This window comes from Chanodichthys erythropterus, chromosome 10 (genome assembly GCF_024489055.1).
Source record: "Chanodichthys erythropterus isolate Z2021 chromosome 10, ASM2448905v1, whole genome shotgun sequence".
NCBI classification, from domain to species: Eukaryota; Metazoa; Chordata; class Actinopteri; order Cypriniformes; family Xenocyprididae; genus Chanodichthys; species Chanodichthys erythropterus.
In genome coordinates this window covers 45,529,848-45,549,691 of record NC_090230.1, presented here as the reverse complement: position 1 = coordinate 45,549,691, position 19,844 = coordinate 45,529,848, and the positions used below count along the sequence as shown (strand labels likewise).

The 19,844-nt window shown below is 36.9% G+C and overlaps 2 protein-coding genes across 2 annotated transcripts; both read left to right on the top strand.

Moving 5' to 3' along the window:
- The first annotated feature begins 557 nt into the window (after positions 1 to 557).
- On the top strand, positions 558 to 3,027 carry si:ch73-52f15.5 (uncharacterized protein LOC100150557 homolog). Its single transcript, XM_067399313.1, has 3 exons — positions 558 to 1,061; positions 1,147 to 1,539; positions 2,814 to 3,027. Exons 1-3 carry the CDS (start codon positions 878 to 880, stop codon positions 2,855 to 2,857), a joined length of 621 nt encoding a protein of 206 aa, XP_067255414.1. The 5' UTR covers positions 558 to 877; the 3' UTR covers positions 2,858 to 3,027.
- Positions 3,028 to 9,372: 6,345 nt separating this feature from the next.
- On the top strand, positions 9,373 to 16,039 carry tmtops3b (teleost multiple tissue opsin 3b). The gene is made up of 4 exons (XM_067399312.1): positions 9,373 to 9,727; positions 13,223 to 13,551; positions 15,497 to 15,727; positions 15,809 to 16,039. Exons 1-4 carry the CDS (start codon positions 9,373 to 9,375, stop codon positions 16,037 to 16,039), a joined length of 1,146 nt encoding a protein of 381 aa, XP_067255413.1.
- Positions 16,040 to 19,844: the final 3,805 nt, after the last annotated feature.

Below are 19,844 nucleotides of genomic sequence, written 5' to 3'. Positions count from 1 at the left end.
CTTCGTTCTTCTTTGGAACACAAATTAAGATATTTTTGTTGAAATCCAATGGCTCTGTGTGGCCTGCATAGCCAGCAATGACATTTCCTCTCTCAAGATCCATTAATGTATATAGTGATGGCCGATTTCAAAACACTGCTTCACGAAGCTTCAGAGCGTTATGATTCTACTCTGTCAAATCATGATTCGGATTGCGTGTCAAACCACCAAACTTCTGAAATCACGTGACTTTGGTGCTCCAAACTGCTGATTCATAATGCTCCGAAGCTTCATGAAGCAGTGTTTTGAAATCGGCCATCACTATATAAGTTGTTATTTTGTTTTTTTGGCACAACAAAAATATTCTCGTCACTTTATAATATTAATATTGAGCCACTGTACTCACATGAACTGATTTAAATATGTTTTAGTACATTAATGGATCTTGACAGAGGAAATATCATTGCTGGCTATGCAGGCCTCACTCAGCCATCGGATTTCAACAAAAATATCTTAATTTGCATTCCGAAGATTAACAAAAGTCTTACGGGTGTGGAACGACATGAGGGTGAGTAATTAATGACATTATTTTTGGGTGAACTAACCCTTTAAGAGAGGGCAACCCGTGACGTTCTAACCGGAGCTGTTCACGCCCTCAGACTTGGCCTATGTGTTTCCATGTCAACAGCATCAACAGCACTGAAATGAATCTGCAGCAGTCATAAAATTGATGCACAACTTCATTGTTTTTAATAAAATGTTCTGATAAATAAATCTAAATATATAAGAGAAAATACTAGATTTATTTCAATGTTAAGTACTGTTTAGACATATTTAAATGGGGGACACAAATGAAACCTGTTTTGTAACATAATATATGTTGTATCCCTAAGTCAGGATGATGGAGGGCAGACTGTTAGAGCGCTCAGAGGAGTGTAAAGATCCTCCTCAGCTGTTTACATACTATCAAGGTGACATCAACACTGCCGTGGATGAGCACTTCTTCCGTGCCCTGAACAAAGCCACCATACCAAAAGACCTCAGCACCAAAGCCAAGGACAGCAACAGGACTCCAAAATCTGGTGTGTTAATGCCAGTAAATCTATTGATGCAGTAAATCTATTTCTTTCTTTCTTTCTTTCTAAATATTTGTTTTTCTTATCCCAGATGTCCCTCCATCATCATCACCATGGGGTCTAACATGGTCTAAGTCCACACACTCTTCTGGCTCCTCAAAGTTGACCCAACTGACATCCATGGAAGCCTCAGCTCCATCCCAGGGAGTTATCGTGAATCCCTCAGGACTATCATCATCATCATCATCCTCCTTCTGGCCCTGTCCACCCAGACAAGGCACAGCCTTTGAACTGCCTCAAATACTCTACCAACAGCCCGTGGCTGCTGAGAGCAGTGCCAACTCTTACCTAAATCTGTTACAAATGGATCGCCCAACAGGGGGCATCATGATCTCTCCCTTCTCAAAATCAGATACCAGACCAGAGTGGAATTCTGGGATGGCCTTTAAAGATGTATCTGGAAGCAGGATCGGCCTAGATTCAGGTACTGTAACTTATGCCATTGCTAACTGTTCATTCACAGATGCATCTAATGCAAGTAGGCTATTCATTTTTAAGTAAGGGATAATGAACAGTCAGCCGGTCTTTATCGCAAAATAAACAAAGACAGGGGATTAGGTCAGCCTTTATCATTTTTGTGATTAATGTGTATTAATACATTATTGTACATTATTTAGTATTAAATGGCTACTCACCAAAAATAAATAAATTCATTCAGTTTGAGCTTAAAAACACTGCAACAGTAGAGTGATATTAAAGTCACCACGAAATGATTGAACTTTCTTATTTTTTTTAATGGATTTTTGCAGTATTATAAATTATTTATCTGTGCACATAATTTTTTTTGTCCTTATAACCTTTAATCAAATTAACTTCCTCTCACTTATTTTTGAAGTTTACACGGAGACAATAACCCTATCATTTTCAAAAACATGCACTTTGAAACCCATTTTCAAAAGTTTGCATTTTCAGGACCCAAAACCCTGTTGTCATGTGAATAAACTGCCAAAATGAACAAAAAATGTCACGTAAACAGCGCCAAAACGTCTCAAAATGGGTTTCAAAGTGCAAGTTTTCAAAAACTATGCAGTTATCATCTCCATGTAAACTACAAAAAAGCAAATTTGTGAAAACGGTGATGTCATGCGCATGCGTATTACGTCTAGTGTTTCTTTACAAAGTGTCATCGCCAACTACTGGCCTGGCATGCATAATACAGCAATTTTAGTCGTTTTCGCGGATCTGTGTGAAAAGTCTTTTTGACAGTGTTGTCGTCTGTACGCAAAAAATTTTGTCGCGTAAACATACCCTTAGCCTCTGCCGTGATGTCTGTATTGATATGTTGGTGTGACATATTTTATAAGGTACTGCTGTAAATCAATCCACCCTTTTCACTGAATTTTGTCAGTGTCAGCTATGTGAGAATGATTTTGAAACTGATTTATCAACGTAAAAAAAATGTACAGTTGCTTTAAATACGATTGTCACTTCTGAAACTTTACATTGTGTATGTGGCCTCTGAGTAGGAGCTTCTTTGAATAAGTAATTACTTCACGACTGTTATAGCATAAAGTCATCTATTTTATGTATACGTACAGTGAATTTGGACATTCTACTCTTTTCACATACTGTTTTTTTCACCACAACTATATAGTAGGGAAATATGCATATTCGGATGCAGCTTAACATGCAGTGCATTTGTTCACTCTGATTATGTGGTGATAGATTGTTTATTTGTGATCATTTTGTGTTTTTCAGGTGTGCCTGTCTCAGAAATCAATAAGGATTTGTACTGGTATTGAAGAAGAGATTTCTGGCTTTACTGTATGACGAAAATACATTTTCAGCACAAGACTGCCTGTGTTTACATTATTATGTAAGCTTAAACTCAAACCATCATATTCATGGCGTCAGACATTCCTCAGAAATGAATTGCTTCTTTTAGCCGTGAACATGTATATAAGCTATCTTATAATAGGACATAAGTGAGAAAACCTGATTGGAAACGGTTTGCTTCTCTTAGCTGTTTAATTGGTGATTGAGGAAGTAAAGTCTATTTATATTATTTGTAATACAATCGTTGTTGTTCTAAACTTTCTTTTTGTATTGTATGCTGTTTTGAAAGTTCTTATTTTAACTGTAGACTGTAATTTCCACAATGCAAAAACTATATTGTCATTTGAAAAAAAAAAAAAAAAAAAAAAATATATATATATATATTTAATATAGCTACTTTTTAAAGGAAACTTTCTTTCTGAAAAGTTCCTCATACCTTGGGGGACCGTTCAAAACCTCATTTACCAGTGTGTCGACTCTTTAGATCAGGTTACACAGAAGGCAAAGCATAGTTCATCCAATTCCAAAAATAAACTGACATGAGCAAACCAACAATAAATTTCCTCGAAATTGTTCAAATGAATTTCATCTTTACAAACCTGTTTTCTTAAAACCTGCTTCACACTTTTTTTCCCTCAAGCAATGAAGCATTTCTCTGTCACAGTCCCTCACTTTTGATATATGAGTATGACAAAACAGCTAAAGGCTTTACACATTTATGATGAATTTTCTCAATTATTTCCAAGAATTGTATATGCAGTCTATTTTCAGATTAAACATGTGACCCATTGTTTAATAAATCCCTCATAAATATTGTCCTTTGTACTTACTTTACACATTTACATCCTTTTTGCAGGTCAGAGTTTTTTATTTAATTTTTTAGTCACTTTGACATTATGTTGTTTATGAGTAAATCAGATTTAGACTTTTACTTTATATTTCCTTTTTTATAGGCAATTTACTGGTTTTCAAAGTCAGCTGCATTCTCTCTTGTTTAAAGCATTGATTTGCAGTTTAAGGATACATTTCTTTGAGGATAAAGACTCACTCAACTACGTCTAGGCCACCCACACATCTTCATGAACTCACGTGCTGCTGTTTCATAAGGTTCTGAAGTGGGAGACAATGTCTGCAGAGCAAGGGTGCCAATGGGGGATTCGTCTCCCGCTTTTTCATAAATATATGAAACCCCCACACCACAGGTGTCCTCCTACATGCTTTCAGCTTCAACAGAAGAGGGCTGCAGTGCTCTCTACTCTGCATGCATTCAGGGGATGTGGGGTATGAACATACACGTGAGAATGGCTTTTCACGCTCACTTACTCCCACATCCCAGCAAAACAGCAATTACTGCAAATAACACCTTGGGAGACTCTCTAGGAGAACAGGGTCATTCATTTCACTGTCCACAAACCTTAAAGGGCCATAACTACACATAGAGAGTCACTAAATGCAACTTTTGCTAATTTCCCCAAAATTAAAGCAAAATGATCAATAATTTATCGCAAGTCAGGCATTTTTAGGCATTACTCCCTAAAAAGTAACTAATTACATTAGTCAGCAGCAAAGACTTTTGTTAATACAGTGAGATTAAAATGCTGGGTTAAAAACAACCCATGTTGGGTTGAAAATGGACAAACCCAGCAGTTGGGTTAAATGTTTGCCCAACGTGCTGGGTAGTTTTATTTAACTCGACTATTGTTTAAAAAAGACTATATGGCTGACTTAAAATGAACCCAAATTATGTTGGAAATTATTAATGTTTAATAAATGAACATTTATTAATAAGTTTATTGAATAATAATTAAACAATAAACATTTATTAAATTGCTTATCAATAAATGTTCACCTTTTGATTATTATTGTTGCCTCTAGTAAAAATCAGACACATAATTAGGCTACTAGAGGCAACAATAATAATCAAAAGGTGAACATTTATTGATAAGCAATTTAATAAATGTTTATTGTTTAATTATTATTCAATAAACTTATTAATAAATGTTCATTTATTAAACATTAATAATTTCCAACATAATTTGGGTTCATTTTAAGTGAGCAATACAGTAATTTTAAACAATATTTGGGTTAAATAAAACAACCCAGCAGGCTGGGCAAACATTTAACCCAACCGCTGGGTTTGTCCATTTTCAACCCAACTTGGGTTGTTTTTAACCCAGCATTTTTTAGAGTGTACATAAAGTATATGTGTAATTTAAGATAGTTAATTATTACAGGTTTGCATACAATTCTGAGATTGTAAATCATTGTTTTTATTCATTTTGAGGAATACTGAATGTTTTTGTGTAAGTGAGATTAGCATGATCTACAATAACCATCATGTTCACACAGTGCACACAACACCTCAACATGAGGACAGGAGAGCTGTCAGTCAATAAATGTGAAAAATTAACTTGCGTTACTTAGTTGAAAAAGTAACTTAGATATTTTGTCAGAAATTGAAAAAGTAATGTGTTACTTTACTGGTTACTCGAAAAAGTAATCTGATTATGTAACTCAAGTTACCCCATACTAGTGAAAATACTAGATACTATAGAGGCAAATTGTCACATGCGTTCCATATTATATATTATAAATGAATATGAAATTAATAAATATTATACATTTAAAAAAAATAATGATTATTAATGCATATACATTTAATATACTTTTTATTTATAGTTATAATTATTTGCAATATAAATAAAATATTTACAATATTTGTTTGACAAAATAATAGTTTGATATTTTTTAAATCTTTAATTTAAAAAAAAAAAATTATTAAATCAATAAATAGGTTTTTTAATGGCAGGTTCTGTTGTGACAACTTACCCCACATAATGTTCAATGAGTTTTATAGGCCTAATGTTTTCAGGGCAATAATGGTGGGAATGTTCAATAGCTTATTTTGTAACCAAGACTTTATGATATGTGACTATACAGAAATTAAATCATTAAGAAATATTCGCTACTGTAACATATGGCTTGAGAATGAGAATTGTTATTAAAACTGAAGGTTCCCATTCAGTAGGTCTGTCCAACATACGTCTCCGTTCCCTCCTTCAGGGAATGAGGGTTACCTTTGTAACCGAGACGTTTTTTAACTCTCTTGGGTTCAATCAGTGGATCATAACCCCACACCAAACAAGGAAATATTTTTTTACAGTGTATGCACTGTTCTTGCTTCATGTCTCTTTCCCATCTTCCTCTCAGATCCCTAGAGTGTTAATGAATGAGAAAATGCAATTTGAGATGTTCTAAGAGCATTTACCCTAGTTCAATAAAGATTTAAATGAACACCAAATTAAAATATCTTTTCATTTGATTAAACTGTTAGTAGTAATCTCAACCATGCTAGAGGAAGCCGTTGTTTGAGCTCAGTTTTTTTAGTAAGCATGAAACAAAATCCCTAAGAAACACATTATCCCATAAGTTAAACATAATTCAATGTGCAGGCCAGAATGCAATTATGAGCAATGGAACTTAGATTTAGTGTTTTCACACTTGGGTCCTCTTTAAAAGAACCAAACCAGACCCCTGAAAAGGACCAATTGTGAAAACACCCTTAGAAAGTAAAAGAGTTTCATTTTGACAGAACAATATGGAATGCAATGCTCATCTCACAGCAAAAAGGGATACATTAAAGTGGACCAGATGGTGGAACTTTTAATTTCAGCATGCTCACTATTCGATTATTGATGCCTTGGCACATTTTAAGTTCTCTCCCATCTGCCCTATTTTCCTGCTCTCTTATGAAGTAAATAAATCAGGCTGATGCCCAACCAAGAGGACAACATGGGCATATTAAATCTAAATCTATCATGTGACATTCAACACATTTGAGGAACAACCAAGAGAAAAACTGCAGACTAATTTTGTTGCAGTTGACTAAATTACAGACTGTCACTAAAGGCACACAAGAAGGAAACATCAGCATTTGTTTCATTTAGCAAATGTCCAGTGCAGTTAAAATATATATGCATTTTTTTTTTAAATCTAATTAATGGACTATGAAACCACATATCCCAATGACTAGACAAAGTCTGAAACCTTTGGAGATGTGAGACATTCTCATATGTCAGTCCTTATTAATAGTTCCCTTTTTAGACAGATATCAAAAGACCCTCGACCTATATAGGTGTAGGTCATGCATACGGGTATTGTGGCAAGCCATTTTTTTACCTTTATTCCTTTAAACTAACTAGTATATTTTTACATTACTAGTATTTACTTTTTAAATGATTTTATAAAATGCAGTAGTATATAGTGTCTTTTTCAGTTTCACTATAAAACTAAATTCCAAAAGTTACTATCTCACCAGTATCTATTCGAACTTAACTAGTCAAGTCAAGTCAAGTCGAGTCATCTTTATTTATATAGCACTTTTTACAAAACAGATTATTTCGAAGCAGCTTCACAGTGATAGTAGGAAAATTAATGGATAGAGATTGTTTTGGCTTCACAGCAGCTCTAGGAAAAAGTTATTATCGAGTTAAAGTACATTTTTGATTGAATCCCTTCCGTTGTAAAATTCACTAATTATTAACTTAGGGGCCGCTTAAATGACACATTTTTAGCTGAAAACAGAAGACTTTTAATGCATTCTTGACGTTCATTTACGTGTTTAGTCTATAGGTGACTAGTAGCCTAGGCTATCAATTGAACTACCTATAAGTATTTATGTCGCTAATATCTATCCCATTTGTAGTAACATTTCTTATCTCACTAATTACATTTGCCTTTTTACTTGTTATATGTATTGATAGAATGACTACCTATTATTCAACTGCACATCTTACTACACTGTAAAAATTGTAAAAATAGGGCATGTACTGTATAAATATTCTGTATTTTTTTCAAGAGTTTTATCTGTATTTTGAATTATGCATTGTGTTGTGTTGTGTTTTAGGGTTGATGGACATTTAAAATTGAAATTCAACAATAAAAAGCCTGGTCACTTCCAGATTTCTTTCTAAAAAAATATACTATTGACAAAAATATTTATTCGTTTTTATTCCTATTATGCCCCTTTTTACAAGATGTAATATTGGTCTTGGGTGTCCCCAGAATGTATTTGTGAAGTTTCAGCACAAAATACCCCACAGTTAATTTATTATAACCATTTGAAAATGTCATTTTGGGGGCCTGTTTTAAAAAGAGCTGTTTTGGTGTGTACCACCTTAAATATAAATGAGCTGCATATCCCCGCCCTGCCTTTGGATGAGGGCGTAACTTGCATACCTATGGCAATAAACAGTCGGTAGAAGCAGAATGGCTGAGAATGAGAGACCTGCTGTTTTGTATGGCATTCAGCCGTACATGTTTGAACCGGAATCAGACCCAGATGATGAAGAGACTCCGGCAGAAGAAACACAATTGAGAACGGAGCAGGACGTCTCTGAAAGGTTATTTGATACATTTATGTACTTATAGAGTTTTAATCGCGTCCCCTTTGCAATTATGGATGTGCAACACACACACACACACACACACACACACTGTGATAATGTTCGCACAATTTTTTGAAACTACAAACACAAATACTGTGATAACGTTTGCTAAGTACGTTAGATACACACTATACAAACAAGGTTTAAATTATATACACAGACATTCTACGACGACGACAACAACTTTAGACGCATTTGTTATTGAATTGGCTGACATCGACTGAAATGACTATTTGCTCAAAAAACATTAAATACACTTACTTCTTCTGGAGGTGACGTTGGATCGCGAACAGTAGGCAACGATCCACACTTGAGGATTAACTTTGAAGCAAGACCTGCTTTGAATTGACCCTCGTTCTCAAAACAGTCAGTCAAAAAATGATTTGCGCAAACATTAACGTATTTTGGAATTTTGAGTGGCTCTGATGTCAGAAGTAAGTGAAAACTACTATGTTCATTATTACATCCCACAACAGAACACTTATGTTTCTTAGGAGACATTACCGGCTGTCGTTGAAACAATGGAGGATGGTTGACAGATCACCGACGGCGGGGTCTATGCCAAAACCAGATTGTCAATCAAACCACGTGGGTGGGGCTTAGCGCAATTCTACGTCACAGTGAGAGCAATCTTAGAACAGGGCGTTCTGAGACAGTGCTTATGAATTATTGAGATTGTAAAAAAAACACTGGGTGGATTTTTCTCATTCTAGGGTGGTTTTGCTCACACACTGCCAACACACATTTATGGTCAAACATCATGTAAAAGTGAATTTTGCATAATAGGTGCCCTTTAAGGACTAAATGGCTTGCCATACTATGAGGATAAACGTGCTTGAGTGGCGTTTACGCTGATAGAGCTGATTAAAGAAGGGTATCGAGTTCTGCTGAGGAGGGGGGCACTCGTGGGGCATAATGAATGGGATCTATCATCTGTGGGTCTACAGGGTATTTAAACAGACTGAGAGTGCAACTAACTTTCTCATCTCAAGCTTCTCCATTCCAGCATACAGGTGTGCTCTTTTCAGTCTACTATGGTTACTGTCCGCTATTTAATGTTCCTCAGAGAGTCCTTAGAGAACGGCAGCCAGCTGGACACACTGACTCCAGATCAGCCCGGATTCAGCCGCACGGGATACACTGTAGTGGCAGTGTTTTTGGGAATAATCTTTCTTTTCGGTTTCCTAAATAACTTTCTTGTTCTTTTGGTCTTCGCCCGCTTTCATGTCCTGAGGACTCCGATCAATTTAATACTGCTGAACATCAGTGTAAGCGACATGCTTGTTTGTATCTTTGGCACACCTTTAAGTTTCGCCGCGTCTGTATACGGCCGGTGGCTGACGGGAGTTCACGGCTGCAGGTGGTATGGTTTTGCCAACGCACTGTTTGGTAAGCCTAAGATTTAAAAACTAATATATTCTAGTAATTACAAAAAAAAAAAAAAAAAAAATATATATATATATATATATATATATATATATATATATATATATATATATATATATATATATATATATATATATATATAATGACTATCTTTAAATGCACGTTATCATAAAATGTGCAACATCTACTAGTTTCGGTACATTTCAAAGTATGCGGTTCAGTAGGCTACAGAAGTCAAATTAGTTCATTACCAGCTTCGACTGATGAAGTTTGCATCATTGATTCTTATTTTCCTGTTTATTAGCCTACTTTGAAATTGTTTTGAAACTGTATTATTATATAAAGCTGTATTAAGGTGTCTTAACTTCATTGGGATGTTTTTAATTCACTAATAAGAATCACTAGGCTACATAAGAGTCATTTGTTCAGGAATCAGACAATGCCCACTGTGCATACTATGCACCCTATCCTCCCTAAATAGTATTGAATATTACTAATGTCACATAGCCTACATTTAGGATGCATAGTATGCACATTGAGACGCGGACCATCTCGCGCTGCATATGATTGTGATTCACTGAAAAGAATCGGCTCTGAGTCATTCATTCTGGAATCAGATTTCTGTACACTGACAAAGACAATAGAATAACTCTTTTTTTTATGATTTATTTATAAATTTTAAGCATTACAGAAACTTACAAAAAATAATAATAATAATGAAAAATAACAGAAACAGGGGATAATACACAATAAAACATTACAGTAAGAACATACACCAAGGATTCTTTTCCCCTCGAAAAAACAAACAAACAAACAAACAAAAAAATAAAACGTACAGTCATGCATACAGTAAGTACAGCAGTGTAATGGCCAGGCAATATAAGATTAGTATCAACATCTAGATTGGTAATAGATGCGGGGGGAGAAAAGGGGATCACACACAAAGTGCAGGGTCAAGCTGGAGAGTTTTAATATGTTCACGAAGGGGCTGCCAAAGCTTAATGAAAATGGTGCTAGGTTGGTGAAGAGAATACCTAATTTTCTCTAGTTTCATAAAATAAAGAACATCTCTTATCCAGCGAGTGTAAGATGGAGGGTGAGGGCTTTTCCAATTTAATAGAATTAAACGCCTAGCTAAAAGAGTCAGAAAGGCTACAAAATCTGAAAAGTGAGAAGGCAAATAATGGCCAGACAGGATAACCCCAAATAAAGCTGTGACTGGACAGAGTGGAATATCCGCAGATGTAATGGCTGACAATGAGACAAAAATTTGCGTCCAAAAAGAAGACAGGGCAGGGCAAGACCAGAACATGTGAATTAAAGTGCACTGTAAACCCTAATGCTCAAAATACTTAATTCGTTTGAGTAGGACAAACTTAAATTAAACAAATTAGTTCAGTTAAATTAACAGTTATGAGTATTTAAAACTTTCTTTTACTTTTGAGTTCACAGCACTGACATATTTCAAGTAAACTAAACTGTTTTAGTTGCAGCAGATTTCTAATTCCCAGCATGCTTTGCATCAGACTGTCTAAATGTTGAAATAAAGTGTTATTTTGTGTGTTTTTGCATAAGATTAACATAGGGAGACATAAGTTAGTGTTTAATGTTGGGATTGACAGGGGGTTCTGTTATGTTAGTTTTGTAGGGTTACCATTCTGGTGAAGAGTAGACCGTGTGGTTAGGTTGAGCAAAACTTTTAAGACCACATATACTGTATGTTGTTTGATTATATACATGCAAGTATATATTGACAGTCTCTTTGATAATTATAATAGCATGTGTTTTTTGCTAACTAACATTTAACCAAGATTTGAATGTGATGTTTATGTAAATTAACTATATGTACTTGAGTAGGGCGAGGTTGAGAACTGTGGGAGCGAAGGAATGCCAGTGATGTGATTGTTAATGAGAGACACCTGTGCACCACACTAGCATTGCTCCACTTCCATGGCTCTCGGCCCCGCCCCACTTGTCACAAAAAAATTAAGTTCTACTAACTTAAAAAAAATAAGTTAGTTAACTTAAATGTTTTGAGGTAATAAGTTTCCTCAAATGTTTTGAGTATTCTGAACTTATTGAGTTTTACAGTGTGGCTGAACCAGAATGACACCTGTCACATTCCGAGTCAATAGACGGGTTAATGCGTGCTAACCTGGTCTTAGACCAGTGGGCTCTATGAACCACCTTGCACTGTATGAGCCTGTGACGTGCGCAGAGAGATGAGGAGTAAACCCTGTTTAGGACTGCCCTCCATGTCTCCTCGGTAATCTCAGTACCGATGTCCTGGGACCAGACAAAACGTAATTTACAGAGGAAAATTGAAATAGAATAACTCTTAAAGGGATTTTGACAATGATCGCGCTGTATTTTGAATCACTACCGAATTTGGCAAAAACGTTTTTTTGTTTTGCGATGTATAGATTTGTATTTGTGCATGGTTTAATAAATGTACAAAAAGAGAATTAGGCAGAGACTATGGTTATCAAGGTAAAGTTTTGTTAGGAAACAGTGTTTTTCTAGATTCTAAAATGCAGTTAAGTGTAAGTTTAGTGTACAGATAACGTTACTTTTTGAACTTTCAGTGAAATTCACCCACCTGTTAAAAGGTTAGTTCACCCAAAAATGAAAATTCTGTAATTTATTACTTACCCTCATACCCTCATACCCTCACTTACACCCGTAAGACCTTCGTTAATCTTCAGAACACAAATTAAGATATTTTAGTTGAAATCCGATGGCTCTGTGAGGCCTCCATAGGGAGCAATGACACTTCCTCTCTCAAGATCCATAAAGGTACTAAAAACACATTTAAATCGGTTCATGTGAGTACAGTGGTTCAATATTAATATTATAAAGCGACGAGAATATTTTTGGATCGCCAAAAAAACAAAATAACAACTTATTTAGTGATGGCCGATTTCAAAACACTGCTTCAGGAAGCATCGGAGCATAAATGAATCAGTGTGTCAAATCATTATTCAGGTCGCGTGTCAAACTGCCAACGGCTGAAATCACGTGACTTTGGCGCTCCGAACAGCAGATTCGACACACTGATTCATCTGTGCTCCGATGCTTCCTGAAGCATTGTTTTGAAATCGGCCATCACTAAATAAGTCGTTATTTAGTTTTTTTGGCGCTACAAAAATATCCTCGTCGCTTTATAATATTAATATTGAACCACTGTACTCACATGAACCGATTTAAATATGTTTTAGTACCTTTATGGATCTTCACAGAAGAAGTTTCATTGCTCCCTATGGAGGCCTCACGGAGCCATCGGATTTCAACTAAAATATTTTAATTTGTGTTCCGAAGATTAACGAAGGTGTGGAACGACATGAGGGTAAGTAATAAATGACAGAATTTTCATTTTTGGGTGAACTAACCCTTTAAATAGCTATAAAATAAAATAAGTTGCTATTACAATAAAGAAAAACATTTAGTTGATAATCATATTGGCTTAAGTGATTTTGTCTCTTTATCCAATATCAACAGGTATTGTTTCACTGGTATCTCTTGCTGTACTGTCATACGAGCGTTACAGCACCATCCTCTGCTGTTCAAAAGCGGATGTTTCCGACTATAGGAAGGCCTGGCTCTTCATCACAGGCTGCTGGCTGTACTCTCTCGCGTGGACAGTGCCACCACTCTTCGGCTGGAGCAGCTACGGTCCTGAAGGTCCTGGCACCACCTGTTCAGTCCAGTGGAACCATCACTCCCCAGAAACGAGTTCTTACGTCATCTGCCTCTTTGTCTTCTGCCTGCTGCTGCCTCTTCTTCTCATGGTCTTCTGCTACGGGAAGATCCTCATTGCTATTCATGGGGTGAGGGAAGAGTGAAAGAGGAAAAGGTTGAAAGAGAGAGAGTGGGAATGGAAGCAGTGATTTTGATAAAGAGCTCTCTTCGAGTAAGACTCATCGATCTTTCTAGCCAAATGTTTGTTCGCCATAAATTAAGCATTTTTCATGCAGCTGTCCAGAGCCAAAGTCCTTCTCACATGCATCGACATTATTATTAAAGGGTTAATTAATCCAAAAATGAAAATTCTTTCATCATTTACTCACCCTCATGTAATTCCAAACCCAAAAGACTTTTTAAATGAAACCTGAGAGGTTTCTCTCCCTCAAATGAAAGTCTATGCAACCAAAAGTTAAAGGGTTAGTTCACCAAAAAAAAGAAATTTCTGTCATTAATTACTCACCCTCATGTCGTTCCACACCCGTAAGACCTTCGTTCATCTTCAGAACACAAATTAAGATTTTTGATGAAATCCGAGAGGTATATGACTCGTCCATAGACAGCAATATAATCACCACTTTCAAGGTCCAGAAAGGTACTAAAGACATTGTTAATATAGTCCACGTGACTGCAGTGGTTCACCCTTAAATTCAGTGGCGTAGCATCTGGGCCTTCAAGGTATGCATGTGCATATGGACCCGGGTGGATTGGGGGGACCAAAGTATACTTCGGGTGTCCACACACCGTCCGCACCGCCCGAACACGCCATCTGCATTGCGAAATTTTGGTCATCAGGAGGGTTCACAGACGTCTGCACTCCCTGTCCACTTGCAGCCCAATTTTTGTGATGGCATGGACAGTGTGTGTACTGTACAACAGCCCATGCCATGCTGTTTTCGCCTGGTCGTTCACACCTCAAAGCTTAAAAACTCTGTGAAAATGGGTGTGTAAAGCTCTGGAAAAGTGGGAGTGTAGAGGAGGGGAAGAGGGGAGAGAACAACCAATAACATAGTTTAACACAGAAAGGATACATAGTTTAGTTTTTCTCCATTTTATTGATCTAAATCAGTCTAGTCTATTAGAATAATCATGTCATCATGTTCACACCACTGTCACAGTGTCTGCACATTTCATTTGAAGAAGACTTGATGAAATATGTGTGCATAGTGCATACACCATGCTGGTTCATGTTTGGTGCAGGAGAATGTGTGAAATATGTCTATAAAAACTTTAAACACACATACTTTATTCTGTATATGAGCTATGAGCCACATGGATAGTGTTGTTAAACTCATCGCTGAAACCGATGATATGCGCGCTCCGCGTGTAACAATTGTATTTTTCATATGTTCGTATTCAAACTTCAGTTCTGACCGCATCGCGTGCAAAATACAAACAACACTCATGTGCTGCTGTGCTGAGGGAAACATACACACGGTTCATGTGTCCGAAAGCAGAGGTGAATGAACAGCACTTTTGAGACATTTGAATTCGCCGCTGTAATGCGATCTCATCCGAACATAATTTACATTTGTGCTGTTGCAAAACAATCACCTGCACCAAAACTTCAGCTCTGGTCGTGTCGCAGGAAAACGCATTTTTGTGTTGTGTTGTTCTCAGGTTTCATTAAAAAATCTTAATTTGTGTTTTGAGGATTAACCAAAGGCTTACGGTTTGATATGACATGAGGGTTAGTAAATGATCTCAGAATTTTATTTTTGGGTGAACTATCCCATTAAATGACTATGGTGAATGACATGCACAGCTGGAACAGATTGAGCATTTTAGTATGTAAATGTGCAAATTCTTTGTAGACCTTAACAAATGCAAAAAAATCTTTGTAAATTAAAACTAAAAATGTAAGAACTAAATAAATAATGCTTTAAATTTTCTCCTAATTCATCAATGAAAATACAGTGAAACATTCTGTTGCATAGACGACATGTAGCGTATTAAACCAGACACGAATGTAAGGCTTGATGCTGTTTGTCTTACAAAGCAAACCTCAAAGCGTGTCTCCTCATCCCACAGGTTGCTAAGATCAATCAGACAGCTGCACAGAGGAGAGAGACGCACGTGCTGCTGATGGTGGTTTCCATGGTGTCCTGTTACCTGCTCTGTTGGATGCCATACGGGGTCATGGCATTGCTTGGCACATTCAGCGTAGGCATTGTCAGCCCCACAGCCAGCGTTGTGTCCTCCATACTAGCAAAGAGCAGCACTGTTTTGAATCCCATCATCTATGTTCTGTTCAATAATCAGGTATGTGCTTCTTACAGGTGTGTTTGTTTCCTTATTATCCTTATAGACTTGTATTACTGTCAATTCTGAATTTATTGCCAGTTCTACAGGTGCTTTATAGCTTTAGTAAGATGCAGTCCAGAACCTCCAGCCCATCTCACTCTGCACACAGAAGAAGGTGGTGCTCAACAGGACTGCATCCCTATGGGGTCATATGGTGCTACTTCTCCACCTGACAGCCCAGACAAGTTTGGGACCCCCACAATGACCCAAAGGGCTTCACTACAGAGAGGTAATAAGACATTGGTTCTTGTGGTGCACTGTACTCCTTGAAAGCCCTGGATATGGAAGTACTATCCATGCAAAACCATGTATGAATAGACAGGAAACAACATTGTGCGTATTTTTACTGCCATATACTTAACTCAGTGTGTGTTTTATAAGAAAGATACTATATATAAGTATTTTGGATCAAAGTGCAATGTAGATGTTATTTAATTTGTTTAAATTTGTTGTAAATGTTGCATAAAAGTATTGCCACCAGGTGTCAGTATTTGTTCAAACGTTAAACAATGTAACTTGGGCTTGGCAACATCCAAAGGTCATGCCTATGGTGTGCAAAGGTATGAAAAAATAGAAGCAGGGTCTTCGCTAAAGGGGAAAAAGTTGGTGATGATTCTTGGGGCCCCCAGCTTTTGAGAAGGCCCCCACGATTTCAACCGAGAAAGGCCCACAGCACTGGGGCTCCAAATACCCTAGCTGTGGTCCTGTGTAGAAGTATTAGGATGTTTCGGTCATACTATATCTGAATATATTGTTTTTGTCTCTCTTTTTTGAGTATATTGTTTTTGTCAAGTTTTTTCAATTTATATCTGCCTCATGAACTTGTCTTTTCTCTCAATTAACAATGATGAGAAAAATGTTGATGAAACATTTTAAAATGATTTGCATTTATTTCTTATGTACCAAACAAGACAAAAATATTTTGCAATACCATGTTATTATTATTGAACAAAAGGTTAAATCAGTCAAGTCAGGTGTTTCAATCACATGCTCATCCTGCCCAATGAAAGATTTGGTTACCTGTTCTTTACCACAGAATTTTGTTAAAGTGCAATGTGGCGTGACCTAAGGAAATTTCAGAGAACCACAGAGGAAGAATTGTACAGGCTCATTAGTCTGGAAAAGGTTACAAGAGGATTTCTGAAGACTTGGGGCTCCATCAGTCCCAATTGAAGCAGATTGATTACAAATAGAAGAAATTCAGCACCAGTGGTACATTGGCTGCCCTTTAAAAGGTCAGTGGAAGGACATGTCAAAGGATCCTTTAAATGACAATGTACCCTAGAGAGAGAAATCCATGGCTCTGCAGGCATTAGAATATAATTGTTCCAGTTGTATAGCACATTGCCAGGACGTTTGTGATCTGAAACTTTAAAGAAAGTGGGTCATGTGGCATGTCTGTTCCTAAACAAAGGAATAAATCACCCTCAGAGTGCGTCCAAACCTATTTTTTTTTACAGTCTATGGTCCAAACAGAGGAAATTCCATATATTAGAATGGTCAGGTCAGAGTCCTGACCTCAATCTCATTGAAATGCTGTGGCATGATTTCTATTCAAGGCCATTTTTGGCATCTCAAAAATATGCAAGATATCCCAAAATATTTCTGAACAGCTTGTGCAGAGGAATGGACCAAAATACCTTCTGTGCATCAGGTCATCTATAGGACAAATGACAGCGATTGGGGTTAGAAAATTTACTAAATATATGTAATATTCTCATAAAACTTTTGTGGCACTGTAAAATATTGTTAAAAGACAGAATTTAATTAATATTGACTTAGATGGAAGCTATCAGATCACATGCTGAGAGCCTGCTGACAGAAATCGAGACTATTTCAAAAGGTTCAAACTTTTTTAACTGCTCATCAGGATAGATGGTGCAGGTTCTATGATTAGCCTTGGCTGATTAAGTTCACAGGAAATATGTGAGGAAGGCTTTCATTAATAGTGCTCCTTGTTCTCATCACAGAATGACTGGCTCTGAAATTGGCTTGTACCTGACAGAGATAGAGCTGCATATCACATTCTCTAATGAGCAAGCAAACCAGCCGATGAGAAAAGATCTTCAGCTCTGAGAATGGCAAGTTGATCCGAAAAAAAAAATCTGAGTTGACAAGGTTTGGTATGCTGAAGTTATGTTTAAGATCGAACCAAAATGTAATCAAATTAGTTACATGATATGCTGTGTAGTTTATCAAATTAATTGCAATTAATCATAATAGTTAAACCCATGCATTACATTATAGAGGGCAGATGAGTACATTATTATTATTATTAATTAATTAATATAATGTTAATTAAATAATATATGTTAATTTTAATATATATATTACTTACAAATTGTAGTCAGTTACTCATTGCAAATTACATTACAAAAATTGGAGTTAGTAACATAATTTAATATAATCTGACTACTTTTTGATTACTTTTTCACATTGATTTGAATGGGATAATCTTGATATATTGATATAAAAATACAAAGAGAAAGAAATTATATCCCATTCTTTGTTATCAAGGTTTTTGTGTTTAATGAAAACTATTAATTAAATCATAAAAATGTTAGATGAAAATAAATAAAAACAAAATAAAATGCTTACTAAAAAAGATGAAATATTTTATACCTGCATGTCATGCGACCATTAACCAACATCAGAGAACCGTGAACTTAGTTTTATTTATTATTATTATTGACTTTTAATTTTAATATAGACCTAACTTATTAACTTAAAATCTCAGGGGGTACTTCAAGTAAATATATTAGGTCAAAGAGGTTCAGCTGACAAATGCTGACAAATGATCAAATGCTGTGGGGGTCACAGTTTTCAGTGATTTCAGGTACATGGCTAGAGGCTGGTCTGTGTGCGCAATTCCACAAACCTGGAAGACTTCTGAACATATATAAGCAGGAGGCTAGGAAAATTTTAAAGATAAAAAAAGAAGTAGTAGGGAGAATAAATGAATTATGAATAATTTACTGCCATTGTGAGAATAAAATTGTCACGAGTAGCTGTAATGAAGTGCACAGCGAAGGAGATGAGTAACAAAAATAGTCTTTAATAAATCTACAAAGAACACTCAGTAGCTCATAGGACAAGCCGAGGTGTAGTGATGGGATCAGTGGCTTGGGCCGGAGCTAGGGGATCCTTTTTACTAGGCGGAGCTGTAGACCGGAAGACCAGAGCCAATTCCACACCGTAGAGTTCCTTCAGAGGAGAAGCCAAGGGGCTGAAGGAAACACGCGAAAGAACTGGCTGTTATTGGAAGAGCAGGTGGGAGAGGTAGGCTGGGTGGGAACTCTGGAGGCACAGGAGACTTTGAGCTGGTCGGAACCAGTGGGGGCATAGGAGACTTTAAGCTGGACAGGACCAGTGGGGATCATGCAAACATCCTCTTCAAAATCCTCATAATATATCACAGAGGTCAGCTTCAGCTCACCCTCAGTGGTGGGAGTGGGGGCGGGGTTTTCCTCCATTCCCCCATACTCCACTAATACTCCCATGGCAGCACATGATGTTGCTCATGCACCTGGTTAGACATTTCATGAGGCTAAGGCTGCAGGGCTATGGTATGCTCAGTCCTTGTTAGTGGCGCCGACTCGTGTACCCTGGCAGGCTCTAGCTCTCTGTCTGTGGTGGGCTCTGGCATCATGTCCTTGCAGCGGGGTGATGGCTGGCTGGACTCTGGGTCTGGAGTGGGGCTGGTGATGTCCTCCACTGGGCAGATGGTGAAAGATCCATTATTCACTAGCATCCACTCCACAAAAGTGCCGAAATCCTCTTGAGGACCATTGCTTGGGAGGCGTGCATTGGACCGTATGGACCGCAAATCCAAAAAATCTTGTGTGGTCCATAACAGTCCTTCTGCTCCAGGCATAGTAGTTGGACAGCAGGCAGATCTGTTTGTGAGGAGTAGAGGGGAAAAGAAAGAAAGAAAAACACCACAAAAATTTGTTTTAGGTCCGGTATTCTGTCTGCTGTGCAGCCAAATTATATACCAGTTATCACTGTAAAGCTGCTTTGACACAATCTGCATTGTAAAAAGCGCTATATAAATAAAGGTGATTTGACTTGACTT